A 26,078-nucleotide genomic window follows, 5' to 3' on the forward strand; every position below is an offset into this window, starting at 1 on the left:
CACTGCCAGCCACCCAGGTATCAAAACTCACTTTAGATCCAGCCATTCCAAACTAAAGGAGCATCACATCCCTCACCTGCCACCAGCACAACATCCTCCCAACACCAAATTCCAGCCAGGGCAAAGGAGTGACACAGTGTGGCCTGACAACAACTGTGGGTCAGTTCTCCTGCCTGCAGGATGTTCACCTGCCCTTCTCCCACCTTGCAGCACCTCACAGCAAACACAGACCCAACTCTCAAAACAACGATGCTGAGACAGCCTTTGAGACCTTCAGCTACAACACAGGTTCCCACAGGCCCCCAGGGACACTCACCTTGTCACCTGAAGAACCCCCTTTCACTTTCCCTCTGCAGCTCTTGAGGAGATCTGGGTAGAAGAACTCCGGGCAGCGTTTGTGGTCTGGCTCGAAGAGGGTCAGGGTGATCCGCACGGCCGTGGCCGCTGGCTCGGGCTCCGGGGGCTGCTCTCCATCGTCCTTCCGAGACCTTTTCAGGAAGCTGCTGCTCAGTGGGCCATGCAGAGTGGTGAACGAAACCCTGTGGGGCTCTGTCATGGCTATGGCCAAGTCTTAGCAGGCCTCACGGCATCCTTCCCATTGCATTAGGAAAGGTCTGTCAGGCTGCACTGATGGATTTCACCAAGGATAACTGAGGATGCTGGCAGCAGAACAACTGCTTTGCTTTTGGAGTTTTCTCGGGAAGTGACAAAGGGCCGTGCTGCGAGCGCTTGCTGCAATCATTAGAGAGAAGAAAGAAAGAAGTCAATCCTTGTACCAGTCTTCCCTCCAACACTGGAAGTTCCCCGCTATCCCTCCAGTCCATTGCAGATCTCTCTCCTCAGACCACACCGCTCCATCTGTAAGGGCTGAAGGAAATCCAGCTGCCGGGGAAACAAAACCAGCGTGCCAGACTCGCTTTGACGCGGCCCAGGAGCCCTAGGCACAAACACCCGGCTGGGCTGCACCTCCCGGGGCCGGGGCTGCACCTCCCGGGCCGGGGCTGCGCTCCGGCCGCCTGATCTCTCGCTGCACGGAGGCCCGGACACCACCGTCCCTGGGACAGCAGCCCAGGCGGGGGCTGAGCGGGACCCGGGGTGGCAGCCCGGCCGGAGGGAGCGCGGCCCACGGGGCTGAGGGGAGGCCCGAGGCCGTGGTGCCGGGGGCGCGCAGGGGCCGCCGGGCCCGCCCGCCCTCACTCACTCACCGCCACCGCTCCGGGCCCGGGCCCGCGCCCGCGTCACGTGGGCGGTGCTGCCCTCGCGCCGGGCCGCGCGCGCCGCGGCCAATCAGCGACCGCTCCAGCGGCCACGCCTCGCATCACAACCAATCAGCAGCCGCCGCCGCTGCCACACCTCGCGGGAACGGCTCGCGGATGGCTGTCCCTCACCACGTGATCGAGGGGGGCCAATCACCGCCGCTGGCACCGCCCCGTCCCGCCGGCCCGCGCGCGGCGGCGGGACGGGGCGGCAAGATGGCGGAGGCCCCTGAGGGAGCGGCGGAGGTTCGGCGGGGAACTATCGGAGAGGCTGCCCGCGTCCCCTTCACTCACCGAGCAGCGTTTGGTGGAGCCTCATAGGAATCGGTGGCGTGAAGGCTCCAGGAAGCTGCCGCTCATGTCCTTTAAACAAGTTCAGGTTTCCTCCATGGAATGAAATGAAACTTAGGGAACGTGTGCAACGATAAGGGGCAACAGAGTAATCTAATATATCTAAACAGTGGCTCATGTGGATAAGGCTGCAGGCCGGTGCTGGAAGACCTTGACTGGAGATGACAAACTCCCAGCAGACCCTGAAGGTGCTGGGGACCGGCTGGACGGGACACGGTGGATCCAGCCCGGCACTGACAGAGCTGACTGAGGACATCGTGGGACCTCTCCATTTATTTTCAGGGTCTCTGGAGTCTGGCAGGTCTCTGTTGAGTGGAAGGCGATAAATGTCTCAGTTCTCAAGCAGGCTTAAGGAAGAAGACCCTGAATCCTACAAGCCTGTCAGTCCGACTTCAGTGTCTGTTGGAGTCCTGGAGGTTATTGAGGGAGCTGCTGAAAAATCCTTGAGAGACAATGCAGTCAGCAGTCACAGTCAGTATGGGTTCACAGGGGGAAGGTCCTGCTTAATCTGCTTAATTCCCATTTGTGAGGAGCTAAGGCACTGATTCCCCAGAGTCACAGAATGCTTCAGGCTGGAAGTGACCACAGTGGCTCAGGCAGGGTCAGCCCAGGGCACAGGGCTGTGTCCAGACAGTTCTGAAATATCTCCAGTAACTCCCTCTGGGCAGCCTGTTCCAGTGTACGTGAAAGTTTTTCATTGTGTTCATTTGGAATTTCCTGGGCTCAGTCCCTGCCCACTCCTCTGGTGCCACTGCTGGGTCCCTGGAGCAGAGCCTGGGCCCTGCCCTGAGCCCTCCCTGCTCACAGGGACACCCAGGGCTGAAGGCCCCTCTCAGCTTGGGCTCCTCTCCAGGCTGAACAGCCCCAGCTCCCTCAGCCTTTCCTCACAAGGAGATGCTCCAGGCCCTTCAGCATCCACACAGCCTCCACCAGACCTGCTCCAGGAGCTCCATGTCCCTCCTGTCCTGACACAGCGTTCCAGATGTGCCTCAGAGGCTGAGCAGAGGGGCAGGATCCCCTCCCTCACACACCCCAGGACACCCCACCTTGGCTCCGGGGCTGATCAGGAACAGTCACCGTCACACTCTTCTCCACAGAGCTGCAGCCCCAGCCCAGGCTGGTGCCTGGGGTTGTTCCTCCCCAGATGCAGGACCCTGCTCTGGCCTATGCTGGCTTCCAGAAGGTTCCTCTCTGCCCCTCTCCCATTGTCGAGGTCCCTCTGGAGGGCCACACAACCCTGTGAGGTATCAGCCACTCCTCCCAGCTCCATGTCAGTCATCTTTGTGCTGACCAAGGGAAGACAGTAGATGTGGTGGTTTGGGGTTTTAGCAAAGTTTTTGATACCATCTCTAACATTCTGTTGGATAAACTGTCCCTCACACAGCCCTACAAGTGCCCCTTTGCATGGGTGAGGCCAGGTCAGGCTCAAAGGGTTACAGCAAATGGGGTCACATCAGGACAGTTCCCAGTGGGGTTACTCAGGGCTCTATTAGAGGGCTGCTGCTCTTGAATGTTTTTATAAATTATCCAGATTCAGGAAGTTAACATAATTAAGCAAGTTTGCCAACAACAGTGAACTGGAAGGGGCTGTGGAGTCCCCAGAGGGCCCTTACAGGGAGCTGGGCAGTCACCACCTCTGTGAAATTCAACAGCAGCAATGCTGGACTCTGCACCTGGGACAGGGCTGTGCACACAGTTTGGGGGATGAGAGGCTGGAGAGCAGTCCAGCAAACAGACCTGGGGCTTGATGGCAACTTCAACAGGAGCAATTAGTGGCAGCCAAAAGAGCTGACTCTGTCCTGGGACACAGCTGGGCTGACGGAGGGCATTGTCCTGCTCTGCACTGGGGCTGGAGCTGTGTTCCCACCAATGGTGCTGGGAGCAAAACTGTGGAGAGAACAGGTCAGAAGCCATTTTCCATCCCATAAAATATTTAACCCTCTTTCGTTTTCAAATATTCTGTGTGTGTTTGGCTGACAGCACCAGCTCAGACCTAACTCCTTGGCAAATGCACTGCTTGAAATCCAGGGAAAAGCCCCAGGAGCAGAAACCAGGGTCTGACCTGGGGTTGGCATCCAGCCAAGAGGATGGTGCAGGGCTCTTCCAGAGGTGCCCAGCAACAGGAGGAGCAACAGCCAGAAACTAAAACTCAGGAAGCCCCCCCTCAATATGAGAAAGAATTCCTTTACACTGAGGGTGGCAAAGCACGGGAGCAGGTGCCCAGGGAGGGCTTGGAATCTCCTGCTCTGGAGACAATCCAAACCCACCTGGACACATTCCTGTGACAGCTGCTCCACGTGACCCTGCTCTGGCAGGGAACTGAATGATCTCCAGAGGTCCTTTCCAACCCCAACTATTCTGGAATTACGTGGAGCAAAAAGGAGCACAGACCCTGCTGGTTCTGCTGCCATGAGCGTGTGGTGCTGCAGCAGCAGCCTGGCTCCACTGAACAGCACTCCAGCCACTGGTTTGGTGGGAAGCACAAGAGCCCTGCACAGGGCAGAGACAACGGGATCTCTGCTGCCTTCGCCCCCTCCAGCTCTCACACACAACTGCTGCAGCCAAAACCTCCCCTCCACGCTGCTGCCCAAACCATTTCTGACAAGCACCTGCAGCCTCCTGCCTTCAAGGGCCCCAAGAGGAACAACAGACAGCTTCTACTTTTATTATTACAGTTTAACACAGTCTTGGACAGAGGAGAAGCGCAGGAACCAACATGCAAAGCAATTCAAAGACCCCAGGGGCTTGAGGAAGACCACCCACAGCTCAGCTCCTGCTCCCAGCAGTGTCTCTGGGGGCTCTTTCCCTCCAGCTGCTGCTCCAGTCGTGCCCCAGAGCAGGAGGAGGTCATGGCAGACACCAAACCTACACACACAGAGAGGAGAGAACTGGCCTGGGATTGTGTCTCGAGGAGTCAGGTCCGTTATCTGACTGGAGTTCAGCTGGCTTTGAAACCAGGAGAGCATCTCAATTCTTGTCTGTATAGTCAGGGAGAAGAGGGATCCTTCAGGAAGAGGCAATGGCAGGAGATGAAGCTCAGGTGTTTGGGCAGTTTTCCTGTGTCAGAGCTGGCAGCTCTTAGTGCCAACAGCTCTTCTCAGTGCATCTGTTAGACAATAAATGTGGCCTTCCTCCCACTCACCTCACACTTCGGTCTTCACAGGGTCTTCTCCTGCAGCCCTGCTGCAGCCAGACTCCAAGTTCAGCCAAGTGGACAAGTTCCAGGAACAAATGGGATCTGTCAGGCATTTAGAGCTGGACACAGGTGCCTGGAGAAGGCCCAAGGCAGGAGGAGCCTTGGCTGAGGCAGCTGTCCAGCCCCACTCACTGGAGGGAGACCTCCCACCCTGCCCCACCACCCTGGGGCCAGCATGGAGCACGAGTGGGGGTGACTTTACTCTGCTCCCCAAGAGCGGCCCTCACTCCCCAGCACCTACAAAGCTGAGGACCCAGAGGGACAGGCTTTTAGGGCACAGGTCAAACTCATCCTGCACATAGGAAAGCCTTGGGGATCTTGTTGCCTTGGTTTATCTGTGTCCCTGTTCCGTGGCAGGATTCCATGTCACTGTCCTTATGCTCTGGTGAGGCTGCACAGGGTGCTCAGACACAGCACAACTCTGAGGAGCTGCTGGCACAGCTCACAGGTGGTGTCCAGCCCATGACAAACTGGTTTCCAGCTACCATCCCAGCAGGAAAGCTCCACTGCAAGCTCTCAGGGGGACAAGGAAAATCTTGGGACCTGCCAGAGCTCAATGCCAGGACTCCACAGCCTGTGCTGTGCACAGGAGAGAACTAAATACTCCCCTACACAGTCATTCCTGAGCCCCAGATCCACAAATCCTTCCCTGCCTTCTTCTCCCCCTTCTATTTCTGTGTCTGCCCCAGTGCTGCTGCTTCACATCAGTGATCATGGAGGGACAGTCTGTGACAGGCTGGGCCAGGGCCATGCAGCCCCAGAGAAGCAGAGCAGACCTGGAGGAGCTGCTTCCTACTCCCAGCAGCCACAGCTCAGGAACCAGAGCCTGAGGAATTGTGCATTTAGCAGCATTTGGAGAATCTTCCTTCCATGGATTCACTCATCATGTCTGAAACTGGGTGAGCTTGTGCCAGCCCCAGCACACACAGGGCTCCCACCAAGGGAGAGAATTGTCCCATCCTTCATTCCTTGTCTTGGAATGAACTCCAAAATGAGAATTTGTTCCATTATCCTACAGCAGCCCAATTATTTAAAAGCCTTTGGTGAAAAGCCTTCTAGAAATGCAGGTAAATTGTCAAGCCCATCACCTTGTGACCAGCACCTCTCCCAGCAGCAAGGAAAACACATTCTTCTGCTCCAGGCAGGGATCAGAACACCCAGGAATGGGCAAAGAGGCCAAGTTTTACTTCAGTGAATCAGCTTGAGCTACTTGGGATTTAAGATGCTGCAGCAAACAGAGCAACAATACCAACTACTTACTAGAGCAGAGAGAGAAAGAAAGAAACAGCTCCCCTTGGCAGGAGCTAAACCACAGAGTTCCACACACAGCCCAGTTCTCAGGATCCCACAGGCAGAAGAGGAATCCCACAGAGGATCTGCAACCAGCCCCAGCAGCTGCTATGAAATGGAAGGAAATGTCCTGTGTCCCAGCAGGAAGATGAACTTCCCTTGGGATTGCTCCTCACTCGTAGATCCAGTGTGCAGCTGTGTCCTCCCAGCAGGGCAGCTCCTCCGGCTGGAACCAGAGCGAGATCTCCTGCTGGGCACTCTCCACCGAGTCACTGCCATGGATCACATTCCTGTGGGCAAGGAGAAAGGGAGCAGCTCTAACCAAGCTGAGAAAGGTGGGAGGGGGATGCTGTACTCTGGAAAATTCCCCCTTGACCAATTTCATTAAAGTGATGGAGCCAGTCCTGTCCCACAGTATCCCCTCCTATCCCACAGCCCTCATCCTTCCAGCACTGCCAGAGCTGCAAGTGGCTGTAGCTCTGGGATTTGCATTTTTCATGTCAGTGATTCCAGCTGTGCCTCCAGATTTTTCCCCCTTCCATCAAAGCAGGTTTGGTATCAGACACCAGGAAACAGATCTAAGCCAGGATGGTTCAGTAAGAGCTCCCCTGGCCACAAGCTGGGGCCACCCAAGGTCACCACCCATGGATATTCACCTGCTCCCATGAAAGGACTGAGTGGGAGCCTCCCTTCCTCTTCACAGCCTGACAGTCCCGATTACCAGAGCAAAACAGGCAAACCCCACCTGCTTTCAACAAAGAACTCAGCAGGAAGGAAACAACCCAGGTTCTACCTCCTACTAAAGCCAACCCCGGGAAGCAGAGCTCAGCTCTGGTCTGAACACAAAAGGGAGAACTTCTGCTCTGGGAATGCAGACTCATGTGGCTTGGGCAGGCCTGGCACAGGAATGTCAGAACAGGATGCCCTGAAACACTGAGGGAAGAAGAAGCCAAAGCTCTCACTTGCTGACTTCAACACAGAAGTCTCCTCGGATGGTGCCAGGCCTGGATTCAGCTGGATTGGTCTCTCCGATCATGGCACGAACTGTCTTCACCACATCCAGGCCCTGCCAGACCTATGGGAGAGCAAAACCAGGATCAACAACCACAGCTGCCCCAGCAGGTCACATCTGCCCTCTGAATTCCCCAGCGATCTACTCAGGTGAGAGACAGGAAAGGGTCTCTCCAAATTATTCTTCCAAAGCTGATTTTGGAAAATGATCCAAATTTCTGTGGATGTTTCCCCATCCCTGGAAATGCTGAAGGCCAGGCTGGATGGGGTTTGGAGAAACCTTCGTCTAATGGAGGGTGCCCCTGCCCATGGCAGGGGGTGAAATGAGACCTTTAAGGTCCCTTCCAACCCAAACCATTCAATGATTTAATTTAAAACAGAAAACATCCCTGCAGTTCAGTACAACTTCAAGAGACCCTCTGTGGGAAGGTATCACCTTCCTTCCAGGGTGTCAACAGCCATGCTGCTCACACCTTGCACTTTGTTCCTTGGTGCAGGGGCCAGCACTCACCATGGCCACGATGGGCCCAGAGCTCATGTACTTCACCAGGCGGCCGTAGAAGGGACGGTCCCGGTGGGCAATGTAGTGTTCCTTCAGCAGCTCCTCCGAGGCCTGCACAGAGCACAGAGCTTAGTCTGCTCCCACACAGCGGGATCTGGGCAAGGGCTGCGCCTCAGGGATGCAGAAAATTAAGAGAATTCAGCTCTTGCACAGACGCTCAATTCCAGGAGTGAAACAGCAGGAGCCAGACACAGACAGGAGTTTCCAGCTGCCAGCTTAGTGACAGCCCTGGAATACAGGCACAGCCAAGGGCAGACATGCTCCCCACAGCCGAAATCACCCCTCCCATTGCCAACTCTCCTCTGAGCTGCGAGGATTTGCTGCTGGAATGACACCAGCAGGCTGTGCAGGCCGGATAGGCAGAGCCCCCAGCAGTGACCGGCACAGCCGGGGCTCGGGGGGCTGCAGGGGCTCCTCGGCTCCAGGGACCCCCAGCCTGGGTGGGCCCGGCCGCTCACCTGCAGCAGCTTCATCCCCACCAGCTGCAGCCCCTTCCTCTCGAAGCGCCGGATGATCTCCCCGACCAGGCGCCGCTGGACCCCGTCCGGTTTGATGGCCACGAAGGTTCGTTCATTGACCCCGCCGAAGGCTGCAGGGAGAGGGCAGAGGTCTGAGGGGGGGAAGGAGACGCCTCCGGGCCTTCAGCCCAGCGGCTACAGGGGGGTCGCAGGCCCTGAGCCGTGGGGACACGGGGGGGTTCCCAGCTTCCCGCAGAGGAGGGCAGGGCGGTGCTGGCGGCGCCCCTCGGGCGTAGAGGACACACGGACAGGGGGGCCCTGGCCCGAGCCCTCATCCGCGGCGTCTCTCCCGGGGAAGGGAGGTTCCTGGCCCTCAGGCACAAGGGGGATGGGGGTCCCTGGTCTCCAGGGCCGGGGATCCCGTCCCGTACCACTGTGGAAGAGGCCGGCGAAGAGCCCCAGCACCAGGCAGATCATGACGACGCCGCTCTTAAAGGGGACGCGCTCGCCCTGCGCTGTCACCGCCCCCCCGGAACCATCGTGCCGGGGGCGGGGAGCGGCGGGACCGAGACACGGGGACACGGGTACGGCCCGTTCCCATGGCAACGGCGGGGCCTGGTGCCCGCTGGGACCGGGGGGGTCCCGATGGAGGCCGGGGGGACACCAGGCTCCACCTGTGCCAGGCGTCCCAGCCGCAGCCTCCTTGCTGCCGCCTCTGAGCTCCCCTGTGCCGCTGGCCCGGCGACAGCAGCCCGGCTGGTTATCGGCCTGTTTTGCCTTCGCTGTCTCTGGCGTTGCGGTCGTAATGCGCAGTAGTCGTGGTTAGACTAGTCCGGTTATGGGGCAGCCGCTGTGGCACTGACCGGCCCCTCTAGCTCGGGCTGGCACCTCTGGAAGAAAAGCTCTGAGCTCCCCCGGCCGTGCTGCAAGAGCAGAGGGCAGAGCTCCAGCCCCTGGGAGCTCCTCTGCACAGAGCACATGTTGCTGATTTAATTTTGGGGTGTAAGATCGAGGTTGTTAACGCGCTGTCAGCCTCAGAGAGCTTCCTCAGGTATGAAGGGATAGGTAGGACTGCACTCCAGGGCTCCATTTCCAGCTCTCAGGAACTCATCTCTAGGTTCAGCTCCCTCCAAGATCGGCCTCTGGAAGTAGCAGCACATGAAATACCTTCACCAGGTGCCCTGTGGAGGGTTGGATTTGCTCCCAGAGCTGTTCAGGTGCCTCATGGAGCTCCAGGTCTGTTTCCATCCTGCTTCTCGTGTTCAGAGTGTTCTGCTCCCTCGGCTGTGTTCAGGTCTTAGCTGGGACAAGCAGGGATCTGTCTCCAAACAGCAGGGATCCAGACATAGTTTTAAGGAAATTATTCCTTCATTTGTACCAATAAATAATTAGTGGCTGTATCCTGACAGTCCAGAGCGTGGCTTTGCTGGGTGAAAGTTGACCCCGTTTGCTCCGGAACAATCGTGCTGTGGTGGTTGTTATTCTGCCCATGGAAAAGCCTTTGTAGGATAAACAGTCTGGTGTGGAGTCCTGGGCAAGTCTTGGGCTTTTCCCCTCTGTAATAAATGGAATTGATTCATGCTAACTAAATTGTAACTATTTAGAAAGTTATTATTAAAAGCAATTAAAAGAATCAGTGTTACAAGGGAGATGTACCCCTTTACAGGTGTTACATGTTAAAATTGAGGTACAGGATGTAGTTTGGAAGGTAAGTGATGTCCCAAGATGAAAACGGCCTTGAGATGGACAAAATTAGAACGACTTCAGGCATTTGGCTTAAAAATCAGTGAATATAAGACTAATTAGTAGACTTATATAACACAACACTTAGTACACATGTGCAGACCTGTAAGGTTATCCAGAGGACAACGAGGACAAGGAGTAGCCTTCTCCAAAAGACCACCAAAAGAAGACTGAAGACCCCCTAAAAACAAGTGAGGCATGCACCGTGAAGGAAAGTGACATAAAGTCAGAAAAATGGGAAATAGGAGGAAACTTACAGGAAACATTGATGAATATGTATAAACACACAGTATATAAGTTTAGCTTGAAGTGCTTTGTTTGGTACGTGAGGCAGGGTGGGAAGCCTCTGTACCCCAGTCAGTTTTGCTTCTGCTTTAATCATGCTTAATTACTGGCAAATTATATATATAGATATAAATTGTAATTTTTTACTAAATTGTATTCTTTTACTATACTGTATACTTTTATACCAAATTACTATTCAGTTTACTAAATTGTATTCATTTTTAATTAAACTGTTATTAACTCAAAGGACCTAGTTGTCAAATTCTGATTTAGTTTCTACCACCGCTGTTCCCGGAGCTCTGGTGCCGGCAGAGGGAGCACAGGCAGCGCGGAGGAGCTCGCAGCCCTCGGCAGCTCCATCCCATCCCGGGCTGGGGCACTCTCCTAAAACATTGCTGGAATTTTAAAGGTGCACAAGCAGCGTGTTTTCAGCCCTCCCCTTGTGTTCTCAGGGACTGTTTTGTTGGAACATCTCTAACAAATCCCGCCTGGAGCAGGTGTCTGTGAAAGGAAACAGCCCTCACACGGTTTGGAAAGGTTGCAGAGCTCTCTGAGGAAGGTGCCTAATGGATGGTGTCAGTTCTCATTAGCTGCTCACAGAGCTGCTAATTAAGAGCCCGTTCTCCAAGTGCTGCCAGTGACATCTGTGTGCGTCCAGCCTGGTGTGCAGGAGTGGGAGTGGGGCTGAAGGGAGTGTGGCAGGTGGTGAAAGTCAGCTTCCTACCTCCAGCCTGATGGTTGATCTCAGTCTTCCTTCACAGAGGGCTGGTTCAAAAATAATGATGTTTCTATCAGTTTGATAAGATTTGTTCTAGGACACTTTTCAAGGTGCCTGCAGAGGTGTCAGTGATGAAGTCAACAGCTCAGTCCCCAGCCCAGGCAGCACCCGTGTGTGCTGCAGGCAGCCAGACTTCCACACAGGCAGAATCTCTCATTTCACACTCATTTTAGTTTTGTTGTTTATTAATGCTGATGAAACACCTCATTTTCTCATACCACGAATGTTCTGTCATTCTCCACAGGTCTCCTCAAAGATCCCAGTGCAGGCACTTGGGTGAAGGTTTTCATTTCCTTGGACTGTAAATGTTCTTTTGAGCCTCAGGCAGTTCCCTCCAGCAGAACTTGGAGGAGACACATGTCAAACACTCTCCACTTGGGTGAGTCCTTCTCATCATCTCTGGCAGTGATGTGCTGTGGGGAGAAAGCTTTGACTTCCCTCTCTAGGAGCCCCAGAAATGTGGATTACTGGTGACCAGGTAGCTTGGGAAATGGAGCTGGGCCTGATTCCCAGGCAGATTATTCCTGAGCCAGTGTCTTTTAGGCACAGTTTTAGGCAGGTGTGTATTTAGGGTAAGCACAGGAAGCTGCAGTAAGTAAGAATGAGACCACAGATCCTTCCTACAGAGCTTTCACTTGGGTGCTCAGCATTCTCAGCCCAGATGTGTGCATGGAATGGTGCCACAGGCAACAGCTGCACATCTGGAAGGGGCTGAATAAATTTGCTGCCTCGTTTGGAAAGCCCAGTGAGCACTTTTTGAAGCCCTCACTGGGAACCTGAAAGGCCAAGTACCTTCTGGCACCAAATATCTTCTCATTTCAGTGGGAAGGTTCAGGGTGGAAGGATCCCAGTGTGGCAGGGGAGGCTGGGGGGGGCTGTTCCCATGCTCGCCCCCACTGCAGGAATTTCAGGCGGAGGCAGAACTCTATTTTTGCTCTTGCTGGATAGAACATTGCAGATCCTGTGGTTATGTAAGAGACTCCAGAGCATGTAGGTGCAGATAACGTGGCCATCCAGCACTGTGCAGTGCAGACAAAGGCTTTTTGTCTCTTTTTGTCACACTTAGCAACTCCTGCAGTTGGCAGTGCCTTCCTTCTCGGGCTCTTTTTGCACCTTTTTGCTTGTTTGGGGAGGATTTTCACCTTTCAGTTCAGCCATCTTTCACCAGTGTAGCATTGGCACAGCATGGAGTGTTGGTGCCTCTCACAGTGTGGGCTCTGCACAGGTGCAGACCTACTTTCACACTGGACCACTGATCCTACTGGAAATATTTCACCTTTTAGGATAAAGAGGGGTTGGTAGAGCCAGAAGATTTCCTTAAGCATCTTTTGCTGGATGCAGGGGATACAGATGTCAGAGCCAGAGCTACATAAAGTGTAGTGACCCACAGCAGGGTCACTTTCCAAGGGAACATGGAACAGATGAGAGGATCCATTCCAAACTGCCATTGCTCCACCCTGGAACAAAGCTCTGATGTAGAGGTGGGGGGTCTGAAAACTGGGAGTAGCTGTCTGAGTAGAGCAGAAAGTCTCCAGGGGTACACCTTTAACCCTAGGACAGGTGCTGCTTCCTCAGAGGGAATGGCTCAGGCCAGACTTGCCTTTCCTTGCATTTGGCTTTTCCATTCTTGTGGAGTCCATAAAAGATTTCCTTGAAAGAAACACTCAGGGTACACAGCCCAGGGAAACACTTGCACTTGGAAGCAGAGGTTTGTGTTAGTTCTCACTTCTGTGCAGTGTTAAAGCATTTTATTTATACCTGTCTGGGCAGCCTGTGCTTTTTCCCTGAGAAATTCCCAGAAAAACTGGGAATTTCTTCCCATCCAAGACTAGAGAAGGACAGGCTGGAATAGGCAGTGCCAGTGATGAGATGGGCCTGGAGCCCTTGTCATGTGCTCTGAGTGTGTCACTTGTGTGCTGCTCCCAGTCCTGGCTCCTTCCTGTCCTTGCAGGTGCACAGCAGAGGAGTCTCTGTGCTGATGGTGAGATCCCATCCAAAACTCCTGCACAGATGCAGCTGCAGTAGCTTGGTCTGTCCTGTTCTGTCTGGAGTATTTATTGGAATCCCAGAACAGTTTGGGTTGGAAGAGACCTCAAAGCCCATCTCATTCCATTCCCCTGCCACGGAGAGGGACAGCTCCCACTATCCCAGGTTCCTCCAAGCCCTGTCCAGCCTGGCCTTGGACACTTCCAGGGATCCAGGGGCAGCCACAGCTTCTCTGGGCACCCTGTGTCAGGGCCTGCCCACCCTCCCAGGGAACAATTTCTTCCCAATACCCCATCCATCCCTGCCCTAATCCCTGTTCAGAGGGGCCTGAATGAAGTCTCCCCTCTCCAAATGCATCACCAGCTGCTCACCTGTGAAAGGGGCTGTTGCTTCTCCCTCAGTTCTCTGCCGTGTAGAGCCTGTGTGTCCCCCCAACAGTGCTCCTTGTGATGCCACAGCACTCACAAAGTAGGTCAAACTATCTAAACCCTGGCTTGAAATCCCTTGAAATAAATTCCTGCCCTGCCTGAATGTGTCGCAAGGGGGTTAGGAGTCATGGCTTATGGGGAGTTAAGAAAGATGAGCAGCTTTGCTCATCTTTTTGTAGCTGAGTAAACAGCCCTGGACAGCCCGGCTCCCTGTCCTGCCCTCCCGGCTCCCTGTCCTGCCCTCCCGGCTCCCTGTCCTGCCCTCCCGGCTCCGGGCTCTGCCCTCCCGGCTCCCTGTCCTGCCTTCCCGGCTCCCTGTCCTGCCCTCCCGGCTCCCTGTCCTGCCCTCCTGGCTCCCTGTCCTGCCTTCCCGGCTCCCTGTCCTGCCTTCCCGGCTCCCTGTCCTGCCCTCCCGGCTCCCTGCCCTCCCTTCCCGGCTCCCTGTCCTGCCCTCCCGGCTCCCTGCCCTCCCTTCCCGGCTCCCTGCCCTCCCTTCCCGGCTCCCTGTCCTGCCCTCCCGGCTCCCTGCCCTCCCTTCCCGGCTCCCTGTCCTGCCCTCCCGGCTCCCTGCCCTCCCTTCCCGGCTCCCTGCCCTCCCTTCCCGGCTCCCTGTCCTGCCCTCCTGGCTCCCTGCCCTCCCTTCCCGGCTCCCTGCTCTGCCCTCCCGGCTCCCTGCTCTGCCCTCCCGGCTCCCTGCTTTGCCAGCCCATCTCCCTGCCCTGTCTGCCCAGCCTGGCCTCATCCATGGGAAGTGTCCAACCCATGCTTTCAGAGAATCGTTAAGGCTGGAAAAGACCTCCAAGATCAAGTCCAACCACTGAGCAAACACCGTGCCTGCAGAGCCGTATCGGGAGGTACCACATCCACTGATCTTTTGGCCCCTCCCAGGGATGCTGACTCCAGCACTGCCCTGCTGCTCTCATCAGGCGACTTTGGTGACACCAGTGCTGGAAGGGGTGAAAAGGGTGAGAACCTCGGGCTATCCTGGCTCACCTGAGCCTTGGTCGGTGTGTTACATGTTCCACCTGTGACACTTCTCTGGGTGCTGTCCCTAGATGTGTGGTAGGAATTTGGCCAGCACCTCTCTGACAAGGGCAGCAACAAAACACCTGGACAAGTGAGTCATTCCCTCACATCCCAAGCCCAGAGCTTTGGGAAACCTCAGTGACAGTTACAGGAATGTTTGTCTGTGGCTGTCAGCCTGTCCTTGATGCTGTGGAAAGGCCCAGATTATTTGTGTGTGTCAAGATCCTTTTGAGTCTCTGCAGATGAAAATCTGTTCTTGTGGTGAATGCAGTGGTGACTCAGCACTAGGGGAGGAGGGAAGATGACCTTAGGAAAATCTTTTCATCCCAGTGCTCTGGAGATGTCTAGGAAAGGAAAGATTGAGTGGGAAAAAATATTAGCCCTTGGCAGAAAGAGGCTTTAGAAGAAGCCCAGAGCTTAATGCCAGGGGAAGGCTGCAGGGTCTGGGGTCTGGGCACACAGCAGCCTCAGACCTTGCTGCCAGTTCTTTCTGCAGGAATCAGCTGGAGCTGCAGGAGTTTCCTTCATGCCCTTCCAGGCTCAGAGGTTGCAAGAGAAGGACAATCCAGGACTCTGGCAGGTGTGGAAGTGACAATTCCAGCAGTAGAACACAGGCAGCCCTGCGGCAGCTACAGTGGAAGCAGCCCCTCCCTGCTACAGGTGAGCCCTCAAAGCCCTCTGTGGCTTTGTGTTAAAGCTTGGGGGACAAGGGCAGGGAGGGCATTCATGGGCATCCTCACTAAAAGCTCTGTGTTGATGGAGCAAACAAGCCCTGAATGTGCCACCAGCTCCCTAGAGAAGCAAGCCTTGTCTCTGGGTGTGTGATTAAACCAAAGCCTTGCTCCAGCAGTATCTGCTCACCCTCCTGTTGGCCCTCTCAGGCCTCTCCCTGCTGTGGTCTCACTTCCCAGGACCTGCTCACATCACCCTGGCATGTTCCCCAGGTGATACCTGGGCAGCCACTGTCCCCCATGGTCTGTGTCTCAGCTCTGGTTTTGCTGTCCCAGTGGCTGCTGCTGCAGTCTGACAGCTACAGCCCTTCAGGCAGAAAATGTATCACCCCAGAGCTGTGGGGGCTTTCCACAGGACCAAGCTCTCCTCAGGGTGTGCCCCACACCTTCCTTGCTCTTCTGATGTCTGATCCTTCAGGGAGCTGTTTTAGCTCACCAAGTTCTCCCGCCTCCCACACCCCTGAGCTTTCTGCTGCTCCTGACTGAGAGTGGCAGGAGCAGGATTAGACTGGGATTCTCTGACCCTTCTGACAGCAGCTCAGCCAATGGATGAAGGCACATTTTTATCAGCATGTGTTTATGTGAACATTAATAATATAAAACTCCTACTAGATGAGGAACTCTGACAGAACTTTTTTTTTCCTAGAATCTCATGTAGTCAAATACTCTCCTGTCCTTTTCCTTCCCCTCGAGCTTTGGTCTCTGTCCTCAGCACAGCCTCTTTGGAAGATGTGCCAGAGGGCAGGGACAGGTGGGATATTGGGAAGGAATTGTTCCCTGGGAGGGTGGGCAGGCCCTGGCACAGGGTGCCCAGAGAAGCTGTGCAAGTGGATCCCTGGAAGTGTCCAAGGCCAGGTTGGACAGGGTTTGGAGCAGCCTGGGACAGTGGAAGGTGTCCCTGCTCATGGCAGGGGCTGGGACTGGATGAGCTTTAAGGTTTTTTCCAACCTAAACCATTCTAGGATTTTATAAAGTGGCCTTACAGCTCTCTCTGGAGAGAGACTGAGTGTGTGCAAGGTTTGTTTCCAAGTGATAAATATTTGTTTGTTCTGAGCTTTATCCTCTCATCCTCATATGCTTGGATGAAGATTCAGTCATGGATCCTCACTGTAAGAATTGGATTGAGTCCTGAAGGAATTGGGGTCTTCTAGAGCATCTGTGCTAACTGTTCCCTCCTCTTTGGTGCTCGAAGGCCTATGGAGAATGCAGCACAGAGGGTGACAAGTGACACCCTCTGAGCATCCCAGTGACATGGGACATCAGTGGCAAAGACCACTGTGTTGGGGCAAGCTTACCCTGCCACATCTCTAAGCCCAGCCTTGTTCTGCTTCTGTCCTGGTCCCCACAGCAGGACTGTGGGTGGTGTTGGTCACTCCTTTTATCTGCCAGGGCTTGGCTGTGGCTGAGCTGCAGCTGGGAGCCCAGCCAGGGGAAGCAGCTGATTCTCCTTCAGAACAGAGACTTGCACATCAATAAATGTCTTGTTACAGATGCTTTCTTCAGCCTCTTGGTTCCATTTCCTCTTTTAGCTTCCCCAGCTTTCTATCCCACTGGCTGGAGAGCTGGCTGCCTCCTGTGAGAGCTAAGGAATGTTGGAACAAGGGCTGGGTGTAGCTCTGTCCTTACAGGTGAGGTGGTGGGCAAGCCATGTCTTTTCTTCAACCTGTTCTGACTTTCCATACTCTGTCTCTTTGTGGGATCCTGCTGTGGCTACCAAGGACAGGTGGGTCCTGTTTGAGTCACTTTGGAAAACACTTGCCAATTGTCAAAACCAGCTGAGAGGAGAGGAACTGCTTCCTTGGGGTAACACAGCTCAGGGCAGGGGAGTTTGTTCACTGAACTCCCACCATGAGAAAATGCTGAATAAGCTCCAGAAAATCCATGGGAAATGGTGGGTTAGGATGGGATTCTCTTTTCCCAAAACAAATGCTGCATCATTACTCAGAAATAACCACAGCCAGGATGGGGGTGGGTCAGGGCTCCCCCAGTGACTGCTGAGGTTTGGGACAGTTCACTGGAGCTTTCCACAGTGACACAGAACCCCTGGAGCAACTGAGTAGTGCTGCAGGAGAGGGAGGGCCCCTCCAAACCATGTTCCTCCCTGCCAGGGATTCCTCTGCCACCAGCTGCTGCTGCTTGGGTCAGTTCATGGGGAAGAGCAAACCAGCAAGGCAGCTTGTTCTGGTTGCAGCCAAAACCTCCCCTCCACGCTGCTGCCCAAACCATTTCTGACAAGCACCTGCAGCCTCCTGCCTTCAAGGGCCCCAAGAGGAACAACAGACAGCTTCTACTTTTATTATTACAGTTTAACACAGTCTTGGACAGAGGAGAAGCGCAGGAACCAACATGCAAAGCAATTCAAAGACCCCAGGGGCTTGAGGAAGACCACCCACAGCTCAGCTCCTGCTCCCAGCAGTGTCTCTGGGGGCTCTTTCCCTCCAGCTGCTGCTCCAGTCATGCCCCAGAGCAGGAGGGAGGTCATGGCAGACACCAAACCTACACACACAGAGAGGAGAGAACTGGCCTGGGATTGTGTCTTGATGAGTCAGGTCCGTTATCTGACTGGAATCCAGTACACTCCAACCAGGAGGCCACCTTAATCACCACAGAACATCCTGAGCTGGAAGGGAGCCATGGAAATTATCAGTCCAACTCCTGTCATCAAGTCCAATTTCTTAAACGTTGTCTGTGCCAACAGGGAGAAGAGAGATCCTTCAGGAAGAGGTGCTGACTTCCATAGCAAGCCAGGAGATGAAGCTCAGATATTTCACCACAAATTTCTTGTGTCAGAGCTGGCATCTCTTGGAGCCAGCAACTCTTCTAAATGCCTGTGATGGATGTCGAGGCCAAAGATTCCCACAGCACTGGAGAAATCTTTGCCAACACGTAGAAATGGATGTCCCCAGAAGGAAGAGGTGCATCAGACTTGACTGGCCCTTGCAGACAACACAACAAACACCACCCAGCTGCTGTGCAGAGCCATTATGTCCTCCTGCACCTCTTCCTTTGGCAGGCCTCCGCATCCGAGCCGCACGAGCTGTCCGAGTCGCTCCCCGAGGACGAGGAGGAGGAAGGCTTTGACGTGCTACAGTTCATGCTCAAGACCCAGCCCAGTTTGTTGTGCAGCACCTGCTTGAGTCCTGGGGGCAGGGGCAGCACTTCCAGTGTGTCCACATAGTCAGGCAGGAGCTGGCGCAGGCGGAAGCAGCACAGGTACTGCAGGGACGTGCAGCTGGCACAGGACCGGATCACCTTCATGCTGCTCTTGGCTGCCGTTGAGCACACCATGGGGTAAAACTTCTTGTTCTGCAGCTTTGTGGCTGCCACCCCTGCCAGGGCATAGTACCAGGGAGGACACGTTAGTTTAGATATAGAGATCTCCCACCTACCCCAAACCCATTAACTGCAAAACTCCAAAATCCCAATCTATTAAACAACAAATGTGAGTGACCTCCCACTCACTTCACACCTTGGTCTTCTGCTTTCCCAGTGTTTCCTGCTGCAGCCAGACTCGAGTTCCTCCCACCCCATCCCTGGCTCTCACCTATGCACTTGCGGTTCTTGAAGAACGTGAGTGTCCCGTGCCACGTGTCCAAATGCACACCAATAATGGAGCCTTGGCCAAACCTCGAGGAGAAGTTTGTTTTGTCCCCCTTGTGATGCAGCAGTCCTGAAAATACACCCAAAAAACGGCATTCTGTGGAAAACCTGCACTGCAGGAATTCATCCCAACTCTCATGCTGCTGTTACAGCCTCGCTCAGTGCCAAAAACATCCCTGCATTTCTGACCCCTGCCCTCCCATCCCAGAGTGGCTGGGAGCTCCAGAGCACAGGGAGCAGCACTGAAACTCCAAAGTGGTGATGTGACAGTAGTACCCTGGTGTCCTGGCAGGGTCCCACACCAGATCTAAGTGGACCAGGAGAGATGCTCCAAGGGCTGTGAGCTGTCAGCTCTGGTGTCCCTAATGAAGGGATTCACAGGTCTGGTGGCACCTCATGTGCCACTGCTGCCCACCCAGCCACCCTGTCCGTGTTACCTGTGTAAGAGAGTCCCCAGCTGTCCTCATCCTTGCCCAGCAGGCTGCAGAAGGTGTGACGGTACTTGTCCAGGTTCACATCCGATGTCCCAATCCCCACCATCTGGAAGGCAAAGCAGGGAGTAAGAACACAAACTCAGTGTCTTTTCAAGCAACAAAACACAACCAAGATTCCACCTCCAGTTCTTCCCTCCTCTTCTTGGCTCAGCCCAAAACACCCAGAGGGGTTGGTGAAGCCAAGCTGGAGTTTTCAGGGTGGAGCTGAAGGCTCTCTGCTACAATTTCTTTTCCTAAGTGAGGAGGCCCAGCTAAACTGCTGGAGAAGGTCACTGTCCTGTTCACAGGGTAATGGAATGGTTTCAGTTGGAAGGGACTGTAAAGCTCATCCCATTCCACCTGCTGCCATGGGTATGGACACCTTCCACCATCCCAGGTTGCTCCAAGCCCCATCCAGCCTGGCCTTGGACACTTGCAGGGATCCAGGGGCAGCCACAGCTGCTCTGGGCACCCTGTGCCAGGGCCTGCCCACCCTCCCAGGGAACAATTCCTTCCCAATATCCCATCCAGCCCTGCTCTCTGGCAGTGGAAGCCATTCCCTGTGTCCTGTCCCTCCATCCCTTGTCCCAAGTCCCTCTGCAGCTCTCCTGGAGCCCCTTTAGGCCCTGGAAGGGGCTCTGAGGTGTCCCTGGAGCCTTCTCCTCTCCAGGTGAGCACCCCCAGCTCTCTCAGCCTGGCTCCAGAGGGGCTCCAAGCCCTCGGGGAATCTCCATGGGCTCCTCTGGACTCTCTCCAGCAGCTCCACGTCCTGCTGCTGTTGGCCCCAGGGCTGGAGGCAGCTCTGCAGGTGGGGTCTCACCCGAGGGGGCAGAATCCCCCCCTCCCCACTCTGGGGGCTCAGCAGACAACTGAGGGCATGGGGGGATGGTTCTGGGTGCTCATGGTCAGGCAGTGTCCAGTTCTCATCCTCCAACACTCCCTGTCTTTCTCCCAGGGCTGCTCTCACTCCAATCTCTGCCCAGCCTGGATTGGTGTTTGGGATTGCCCTGACCCAGGTGCAGCACTGGCACTTGGGCCTTGTTCAACTTTCTTCCCATGGCCCCAGCTCTCCAGCCTGTCCAGGTCTCTCTGGATGTCCCATCCCTCCCCTCCAGGGTGTCACCTCCTGACACAGCTGGGTGTCAGCTCCAGTCTGGCTGAGGGTGTCCTGATCCCCACTGTCCATGTCCCCAGCAGAGATGTGAAACAATATTGGTCCCAGTGCCAGCCCTTGAGCAATGTCACTTGTCACTGGTCTCTGCTGACTCCCAACTCTTTGCATGCGACCATCCAGACAATTCCATATCCCCCAAGTGGTCCCTCTGTCAAATCCATGTCTCTCCAGGTTAGAGCCATGCAAGACAGGAACAAATGCTTTGCACAAATTCAGGGAGATGAGATCAGTTCCTCTTCCCTCCTCTACCAACACTTAAACCCCCACCACTGAAGGCCACTGAATCCCTTAGAGAAGCCATGCCACAGCCACTTTTTCCATGTGCCTTTGCATAGTTTCCAAAAGGATGTGCTCCACAATTGCCAGGCTGAGGCGAGACTGGTCAGCCTGTACTTCCCCAGATCATCCTTATTTCCTTTTCTAAAAATGGAGGTTATGTTTCCTCTTTTCCAGTCACTGGGAACTTCACCAGACTGCCACAGTTTCTCCAGTATGACAGATACAGGCTAAACCACTTCATCCAGCAGCTCCCTCAGATCCCAGGGATGCATCTCATCAGCTCCCCATGAACTTGTGCACAGACAGCCTCAAACCTCATCTGCCATAGTGGAACCTCATCCTGCCAGCCCCTGTCCAAAATCCTGGGCATTTCTGCGTGCCCCACACGTACCATGTCAGTGCCATACACCGGAGAGGTCATCTTGATCTCCCAGAAGTGCTGCCCGTCTGCCAGCTCCTTGTTGCCGCGGATGGCGGCCGTGCCACAGCTGTACTCCATGTGGAAGTTCACCTTGCGGTTGTCACACGTCAGCAGCGTGGCCGTTGACTTGTTCAGGTCATCCCACACCCAGTCAAAATCTGTTGAGGAAGCACAGAGGGGACAAGGATGGGGCAAAGACTCTAAGGGAACGAGCTCCAAGCCAAAGCACAGGCAGATGTTTGTTTTGAACACCTGTTGGTAGGTTTATTTATATTTTTCTTATTATTTAAGAGGATAAATTTTAAGCTGTGCACATCAGAGAAGTGCTTGAGGCCTGAACTACTCTGCAGTGTCCCACCAGGGATGATCAGCACTCCAAAGCTGTCAGCATTCACCAGGCCAAATTTTGGCTGACACCGGGCAGAGCCTCCCTTCTCCGCACACTCCTCATGGGATCAAGGGTGGCTCTGCCATGCCACAGGCTCTCCCCCCCGGCCCAAACCCACCCTGTGCTCTGAGCCAGGCACCCTGCCAGCCCTGCAGGGATCAGGAGGGCCCTAAGCACTGGCTCTGCTCACTGGGGCCTAAGCCAGATCAGAAAGCAGGTCCCAGGGGTGAGCGCTGACGCCGTACCAGCATCAGCCCTGAGCCTAGAAACACGACAGCAGGCACAGGCTGGTAATCCTCCTACATCCTTGGGATGTAAACAGAAGAATGCTGGGACAGGAACAGGAACAGGACACTGCAGGGACCCCCCCATCCCGAGCCCCAGGGGAGCCCCTTACACTCGTCCTCCTCGCCGCAGCGGCAGTCACGGACACGGTGCAGGGCGTGCAGGCTGGAGCAGTAGGGAGCTTCACTCTGGTTCTCACAGTTGCAGTAGGACTCTCCAGTCACAGGGATGGCACTCGGGATGGAGGGAGACAGGGAGGAAAACTCCGGCTCTGAATCCGAGTCACTGTGCTGCTGGGGACAACAGGGAATGCTCACTGCTGGGGACAACAGGGAATGCTCACTGCTGGGGACAACAGGGAATGCTCACTGCTGGGGACAACAGGGAATGCTCACTGCTGGGGACAACAGGGAATGCTCACTGCTGAGAATCCCAGAGCTGGGCTGGCAGATCTCTGTGACTGGGACATCTCCAGGCTCATGTCATGGCCTGGTCTGTCACACAGGGAGGCTGTGCCCATGGAATTACCCTGCTTTGGGACATGGATAGTGCCTGCTGAGCTGCAGGGACCTCTCAGCACTCTGTGGTGCAGGGATGTTCTTTGTGCCTGCCGTGGATCTGTCGCAGCAGGGTGACAGCCCAAGTCTGGAACACACACATTTTGAAGGAAATCCTTCAAAACCTGCTTTCACCAGGCAGGTTCCAGCCATCAGCAGAACCGAGCAGAACAGAGCACTGCTCTGGAGAGGCTGTGAAGAGGCAAAGGGAGGAGGAGAAGGGAGAGGGGGCAGAACAAAGGGAGCCAGTTGAGCAGCATGGCTGCAGCTCCTCAGGCCAGTGCTGCAGACAGGCCCATGGGGAACCCAGGGCAGGATTAAAGGGCTGTTGTTTACTCTCATGAACACAAAAACCTGATTTACTGTTCCTCAGTGCCACAAGATCAAAGTGATTCTGGACTGGACCCTGTAAGAGTGACAGTCCAGTGTCACTTCTGTGTTAGGGTATTGCCTAAGGGATTCTCTTATCACTGGTTGCAGAGTTACTCTAGGTTTACGTGCTGCTCAGGTGTACCTGCCTGTTATTCATCCCCATGGCCAGGGGTATTTAATGACAAAAATCCTTTAAACTCATGTCCTTGCAGCTGTGTAAGACAGGGAACTACTTGGGCTTAAATATGTGCTTACCCAGGCCTCCCTCCTTGGCCTGCAGACCCAAGAGCTTGGATTCTGTCTTTCCCAAGTACTGCTACCTAGAGATCCTGTCATTCCTATGACTGCAGGGACAGAAAACTGCCCATTTTCTGGGAGTCTGTGCCTGGGTTTGGACACTGTGCTCTGGCAGAGCGTCCTGGCTTCAGTGTGGCTCTGAAGCTCCTGGAGCAGCTCCTTATGTCCCCACCACTGCACAGGGAACTCAAGAATTAGGGAAATAGGGAAGGACAACAGAGGCAAATTAGTCACTCCTTGCACTGTTTTACACTGCTTTCCCTGCTGTGTTCCTATCTCCAGCACACCTGGACCAGGTTCAGAAGTGAAGTTCACACTGCAGTGCAGAAAATGCGAGAAAATTTCAGTCTGAAGACAGAAATTGCAGTCTCCACCACCATCTCCAAGCCCCTGACAGCCCAGGAGGGAGCACAGCCAGCCAGGTTAGGGAACTGATCCACTTCAAACACTCATCTAGAGCTCTACTTCCAAAATAAATATTTTAAAATCTTGTACGTACTTTACATATGACACACCCATTCTATGCTTAAAAAAGCATTTAGTTTAGTATCAATATTGACCATTACTAAATCCTTTCTGCTTTTGGCCAGTTCAGACCTGGTATCAGGGAAAGGAAAACACCCCCTGTTGCTACCCAGAGCCCCCCAAGCCCAGCCTACCTGCCCGTCAGAGTCGTAGCCCCAGCCCCGTGTGCTGGCCCGGCCGTCGGCCTCGCGCCGGACCCCGCTCAGGACGAAGTGCCAGGCCCGGCTGCTCCGCGGGCGCCGCGCCATGCTGCCCCCAGACAGGTAGGCTGGGAAAGGAACACCAGGTTACACTTCTGCCATGTCCCATGGCCACTCCCTGAGGCACCAGAACCCCGCAGGGGGACCAGCACAAGTTCAGCTGACACAAAGGAAGTTCCATCCGCATCAAGAGCCTCTGCGAACTTCAAGCTCTTTCTCCACCCAGGGTCAACTTCTCCCTGAGCCAGGAGTTCAACTGGCCTCTAGAAACACTCCCAGTATCCAGTGGTGGTGGTGGCAGCTGCCCCTCTGAGGAACTGGCTCCTCAGAGCCACCTCTCACCTGGCCTGGGGACCTTCAGGGCTGTCAGAATCACAGAGTCCTTTGGGTTGGAAAGACCTTCAAGCTCATCTCGTTCCACTCCCTCCACAGGCAGGGACACCTCCCACTAGATCAGGCTGCTCCAAGACACACCTCCCTGGTGCCCAGTGACCCTCCAGCAGCTGTCCTGGCTCTGGCCACCTGCACTTCCCTGGCCCCTCTGCAACCGTCTGTCTCCAGGGAAGGTTGTCCACCCGCAACTGCCGTCTGATGGAAGACTTTGCTCCTCTCAGTGCTTAGAGAAGAAGAGAAACCACTTTCCTTCTCACTGGAGGGAAACCAGGCTTGTGACAGACAGCTTGCCTCAAGGACAACAGGCAGAAGGGAAGCAGCTGCCTGTCCCCCAGCCCAACAGGGATGTTATTCAGAGACAGATTTCCCAAGGCTCCTTCCCTGTGCACAGTCTGACATCCACAGCAGCTCCCAGCTCCCACACAGGACCACTGCTCTGGATGTGATAGGGAAACCTCAGCTTCCAGTCTCATCTGCCTAAAGTTAATCTTTGCAGGATTTAAATCCCCACCAAGAGGCACCCTCAGGGCTGTAACCCTTGAACCCTCCCAGCTCAGCCCCAAGCCAGAGCCTGCCATAAAGCACCTAGCCCTGTTCCTCAGTCCCCAGTGGGACAGAAGCTCCTGGAGAAGCAGGACAGGCCAAGCCACAGGCAGCTGTGCAGCTGCCCATCAATGCTTTGAAGGGCTCTGGAAATCCCACCTGCTGAAATCACAGGGCTTGCAAAGCCATGCTGGGAAAGCATCTAAAACCACAGCAGAAACCCCTTCTCCAGCTTTTCTGAGGACCCACAGCAGCCCAGTGGAGCTGCTCTGCTCCCCTAGGCCCTTGCTAAGGCTGGGGCTTAGAATCAGCACAGAGATCCCAGTACATGATCCAGCACTGATGGCAGAATCAATGGAATCATTCAGGCTGGAAAAGATCTCTTGGATCAACAAGTCCAACCATTCCCCCAGCAGTGCCAAGGCCGCCACTGACCCATGTCCCCAAGTGCCACATCCACACAGCTTTTGAGTCCTTTCAAGGATAGGGACTTCAACACTGCCCTGGGCAGCTGTGCCAGTGCCAATAACCACCCTTCTCATGAAGGAATTTTCTCAATATCCAGTGTAAACCTCCCCTGGCACAACCTGAGGCTGTTGCCCCTTGTCCTGTCCCTGTTCCCTGGCAGCAGAGCCCAACTCCCCCCGGCTGTCCCCTCCTGTCAGGGAGTTGTGCAGAGCCAGAAGGGCCCCCTGAGCCTCCTTTTCTCCAGGCTGAGCCCCTTTCCCAGCTCCCTCAGCTGCTCCTGCTGCTCCAGCCCCTTCCCAGCTCTGTTCCCTTCTCTGGACACGCTCCAGCCCCCCGCAGTGTCCTTCTTAACCAGAACTGCCCCTAGGATTGGAGATGCCTCAGCAGTGGCAGCAGAGGGGACGGCCCCTGTCCCGATGCTGCTGTCACAGCAGCGCTGCTACGGAAAGCCGCTCACCCTGAAGGGTCCCGGACCCGCTGAGGCCTTTCCAAGGCGATGCTGCGGGACCCGCACAGCGCCCGCGCTGCCCCAGCGCTTCCCCCCGCACCGAGCGGCACTGGGGGGGCACAGCAGGGCGCCCGGCCCGGCCTGGCTCGGCTCCGTGGCCGCGCAGGCAGCGGCTCCACCGAGGGCGCGCACCGGAGCCCCGGCTGTCCCGGCAGCTGAGGCGGCCGGACCGGATCAAGCCAGGCTAGGCCAGGCCAGGCCACCGTGCTTGGGGCGCACAACGCCGGCCCGCCCGGAGACAAACCCCAACCCGTGGCTCCTACATACAGCCCGTCCCCCGAGCCCCCGGCCCACCTGCCCTGCCCTGCCCGGCCCGGCCCGGCGCGGCCCCGGCCCGGCCCCGCGGCGCTCTGACCTACTTTCCCCTCCCGGGACATAAACAATCCGCTCCCGGTACCGCCCCCAGGCGCCCATTGGCTGCAGCAGCGCCGCGCCCCTTCGCCGTTGGTTGAGCGCCCTGTCACTCACAGGCGGAGCGGGACGGAAGGGGCGGG

At 55.4% G+C, this 26,078-nt stretch overlaps 3 protein-coding genes and 1 long non-coding RNA gene across 62 annotated transcripts in view; 1 reads left to right on the forward strand and 3 right to left on the reverse strand.

The window, feature by feature from the left end:
* Nucleotides 1-1,330, reverse strand: part of UBN1 (ubinuclein 1) — a 33,101-nt gene extending 31,771 nt beyond the window's left edge. For 18 of the 49 annotated variants that reach the window (XR_015277389.1, XR_015277387.1, XM_086854632.1 and 15 more), the window contains exon 1: nt 317-1,179. Coding sequence is in view for 45 of the 49 variants with exons in the window: in XM_086854632.1 (XP_086710758.1) it covers nt 317-556 (240 nt within the window). In the remaining 4 variants the exon portion in view is untranslated. Of the gene's footprint in view, nt 1-316; nt 1,180-1,205 lie in introns of those variants that run through there. The other 31 variants (XR_015277388.1, XM_086854634.1, XM_086854631.1 and 28 more) reach the window with 8 other exon arrangements.
* A 2,926-nt stretch (nt 1,331-4,256) lies between these two features.
* On the reverse strand, nt 4,257-8,861 carry NME3 (NME/NM23 nucleoside diphosphate kinase 3). Of its 3 annotated transcripts, none has more exons than XR_002867888.2 (6): nt 8,556-8,861; nt 8,125-8,255; nt 7,616-7,717; nt 7,056-7,168; nt 4,750-6,383; nt 4,257-4,585 (listed from the first exon to the last, which is right to left on the reverse strand). XR_002867888.2 is itself a non-coding variant. In XM_023936459.2 (5 exons), exons 1-5 carry the CDS (start codon nt 8,599-8,601, stop codon nt 6,266-6,268), a joined length of 510 nt encoding a protein of 169 aa, XP_023792227.1. In that variant the 5' UTR covers nt 8,602-8,783; the 3' UTR covers nt 4,257-6,265. The 3 variants fall into 3 exon arrangements, 1 of the variants encoding a protein (XP_023792227.1); XR_002867887.2 differs by having other exon boundaries at nt 4,257-4,611; nt 8,556-8,693; XM_023936459.2 differs by having other exon boundaries at nt 4,257-6,383; nt 8,556-8,783.
* Nucleotides 8,862-9,111: 250 nt separating this feature from the next.
* LOC111935860 (uncharacterized) lies at nt 9,112-23,450 on the forward strand. Of its 2 annotated transcripts, XR_015277391.1 has the most exons (6): nt 9,112-9,175; nt 9,242-9,360; nt 11,175-11,309; nt 14,855-15,030; nt 20,802-21,306; nt 23,230-23,450. It is a non-coding gene; the product is annotated as an uncharacterized LOC111935860 (long non-coding RNA). The 2 variants fall into 2 exon arrangements; XR_015277390.1 differs by lacking the exon at nt 20,802-21,306.
* On the reverse strand, nt 17,381-26,015 carry SPSB3 (splA/ryanodine receptor domain and SOCS box containing 3). 8 transcript variants are annotated; one of them, XM_086854637.1, is made up of 7 exons: nt 25,940-26,015; nt 23,607-23,740; nt 21,834-22,011; nt 21,019-21,206; nt 19,139-19,241; nt 18,646-18,771; nt 17,381-18,430 (listed from the first exon to the last, which is right to left on the reverse strand). In XM_086854637.1, exons 1-7 carry the CDS (start codon nt 25,959-25,961, stop codon nt 18,084-18,086), a joined length of 1,098 nt encoding a protein of 365 aa, XP_086710763.1. In that variant the 5' UTR covers nt 25,962-26,015; the 3' UTR covers nt 17,381-18,083. The 8 variants fall into 8 exon arrangements, with proteins under 8 accessions (XP_086710763.1, XP_086710761.1, XP_086710762.1 ...); XM_086854635.1 differs by having other exon boundaries at nt 21,834-22,014; nt 25,944-26,002; XM_086854636.1 differs by having other exon boundaries at nt 25,944-25,999.
* Between the last annotated feature and the right edge of the window lie 63 nt (nt 26,016-26,078).

This window comes from Cyanistes caeruleus, chromosome 17, assembly GCF_971803275.1.
Source record: "Cyanistes caeruleus chromosome 17, bCyaCae1.hap1.1, whole genome shotgun sequence".
NCBI classification, from domain to species: Eukaryota; Metazoa; Chordata; class Aves; order Passeriformes; family Paridae; genus Cyanistes; species Cyanistes caeruleus.

What these genes read in the sequence shown, in the direction of transcription:
- NME3 (XM_023936459.2), bottom strand. Translation starts at nt 8,601, where the DNA reads ATGATCTGCCTGGTGCTGGGGCTCTTCGCCGGCCTCTTCCACAGTG. An exon ending in CTGGGCCCATCGTGGCCATG is followed by an intron (nt 7,169 to 7,615) that starts GTGAGTGCTGGC and finishes GCTCTCCCATAG; the next exon opens with GTCTGGCAGGGCCTGGATGT. An exon ending in TTCTGTGTTGAAGTCAGCAA is followed by an intron (nt 6,384 to 7,055) that starts GTGAGAGCTTTG and finishes CCTTGCCCACAG; the next exon opens with GAATGTGATCCATGGCAGTG.
- SPSB3 (XM_086854635.1), bottom strand. Translation starts at nt 25,998, where the DNA reads ATGGGCGCCTGGGGGCGGTACCGGGAGCGGATTGTTTATGTCCCGGGA. An exon ending in GCTACGACTCTGACGGGCAG is followed by an intron (nt 22,015 to 23,606) that starts GTAGGCTGGGCT and finishes TGTTGTCCCCAG; the next exon opens with CAGCACAGTGACTCGGATTC. An exon ending in CTGGGGACTCTCTTACACAG is followed by an intron (nt 18,772 to 19,138) that starts GTAACACGGACA and finishes GTGTATTTTCAG; the next exon opens with GACTGCTGCATCACAAGGGG.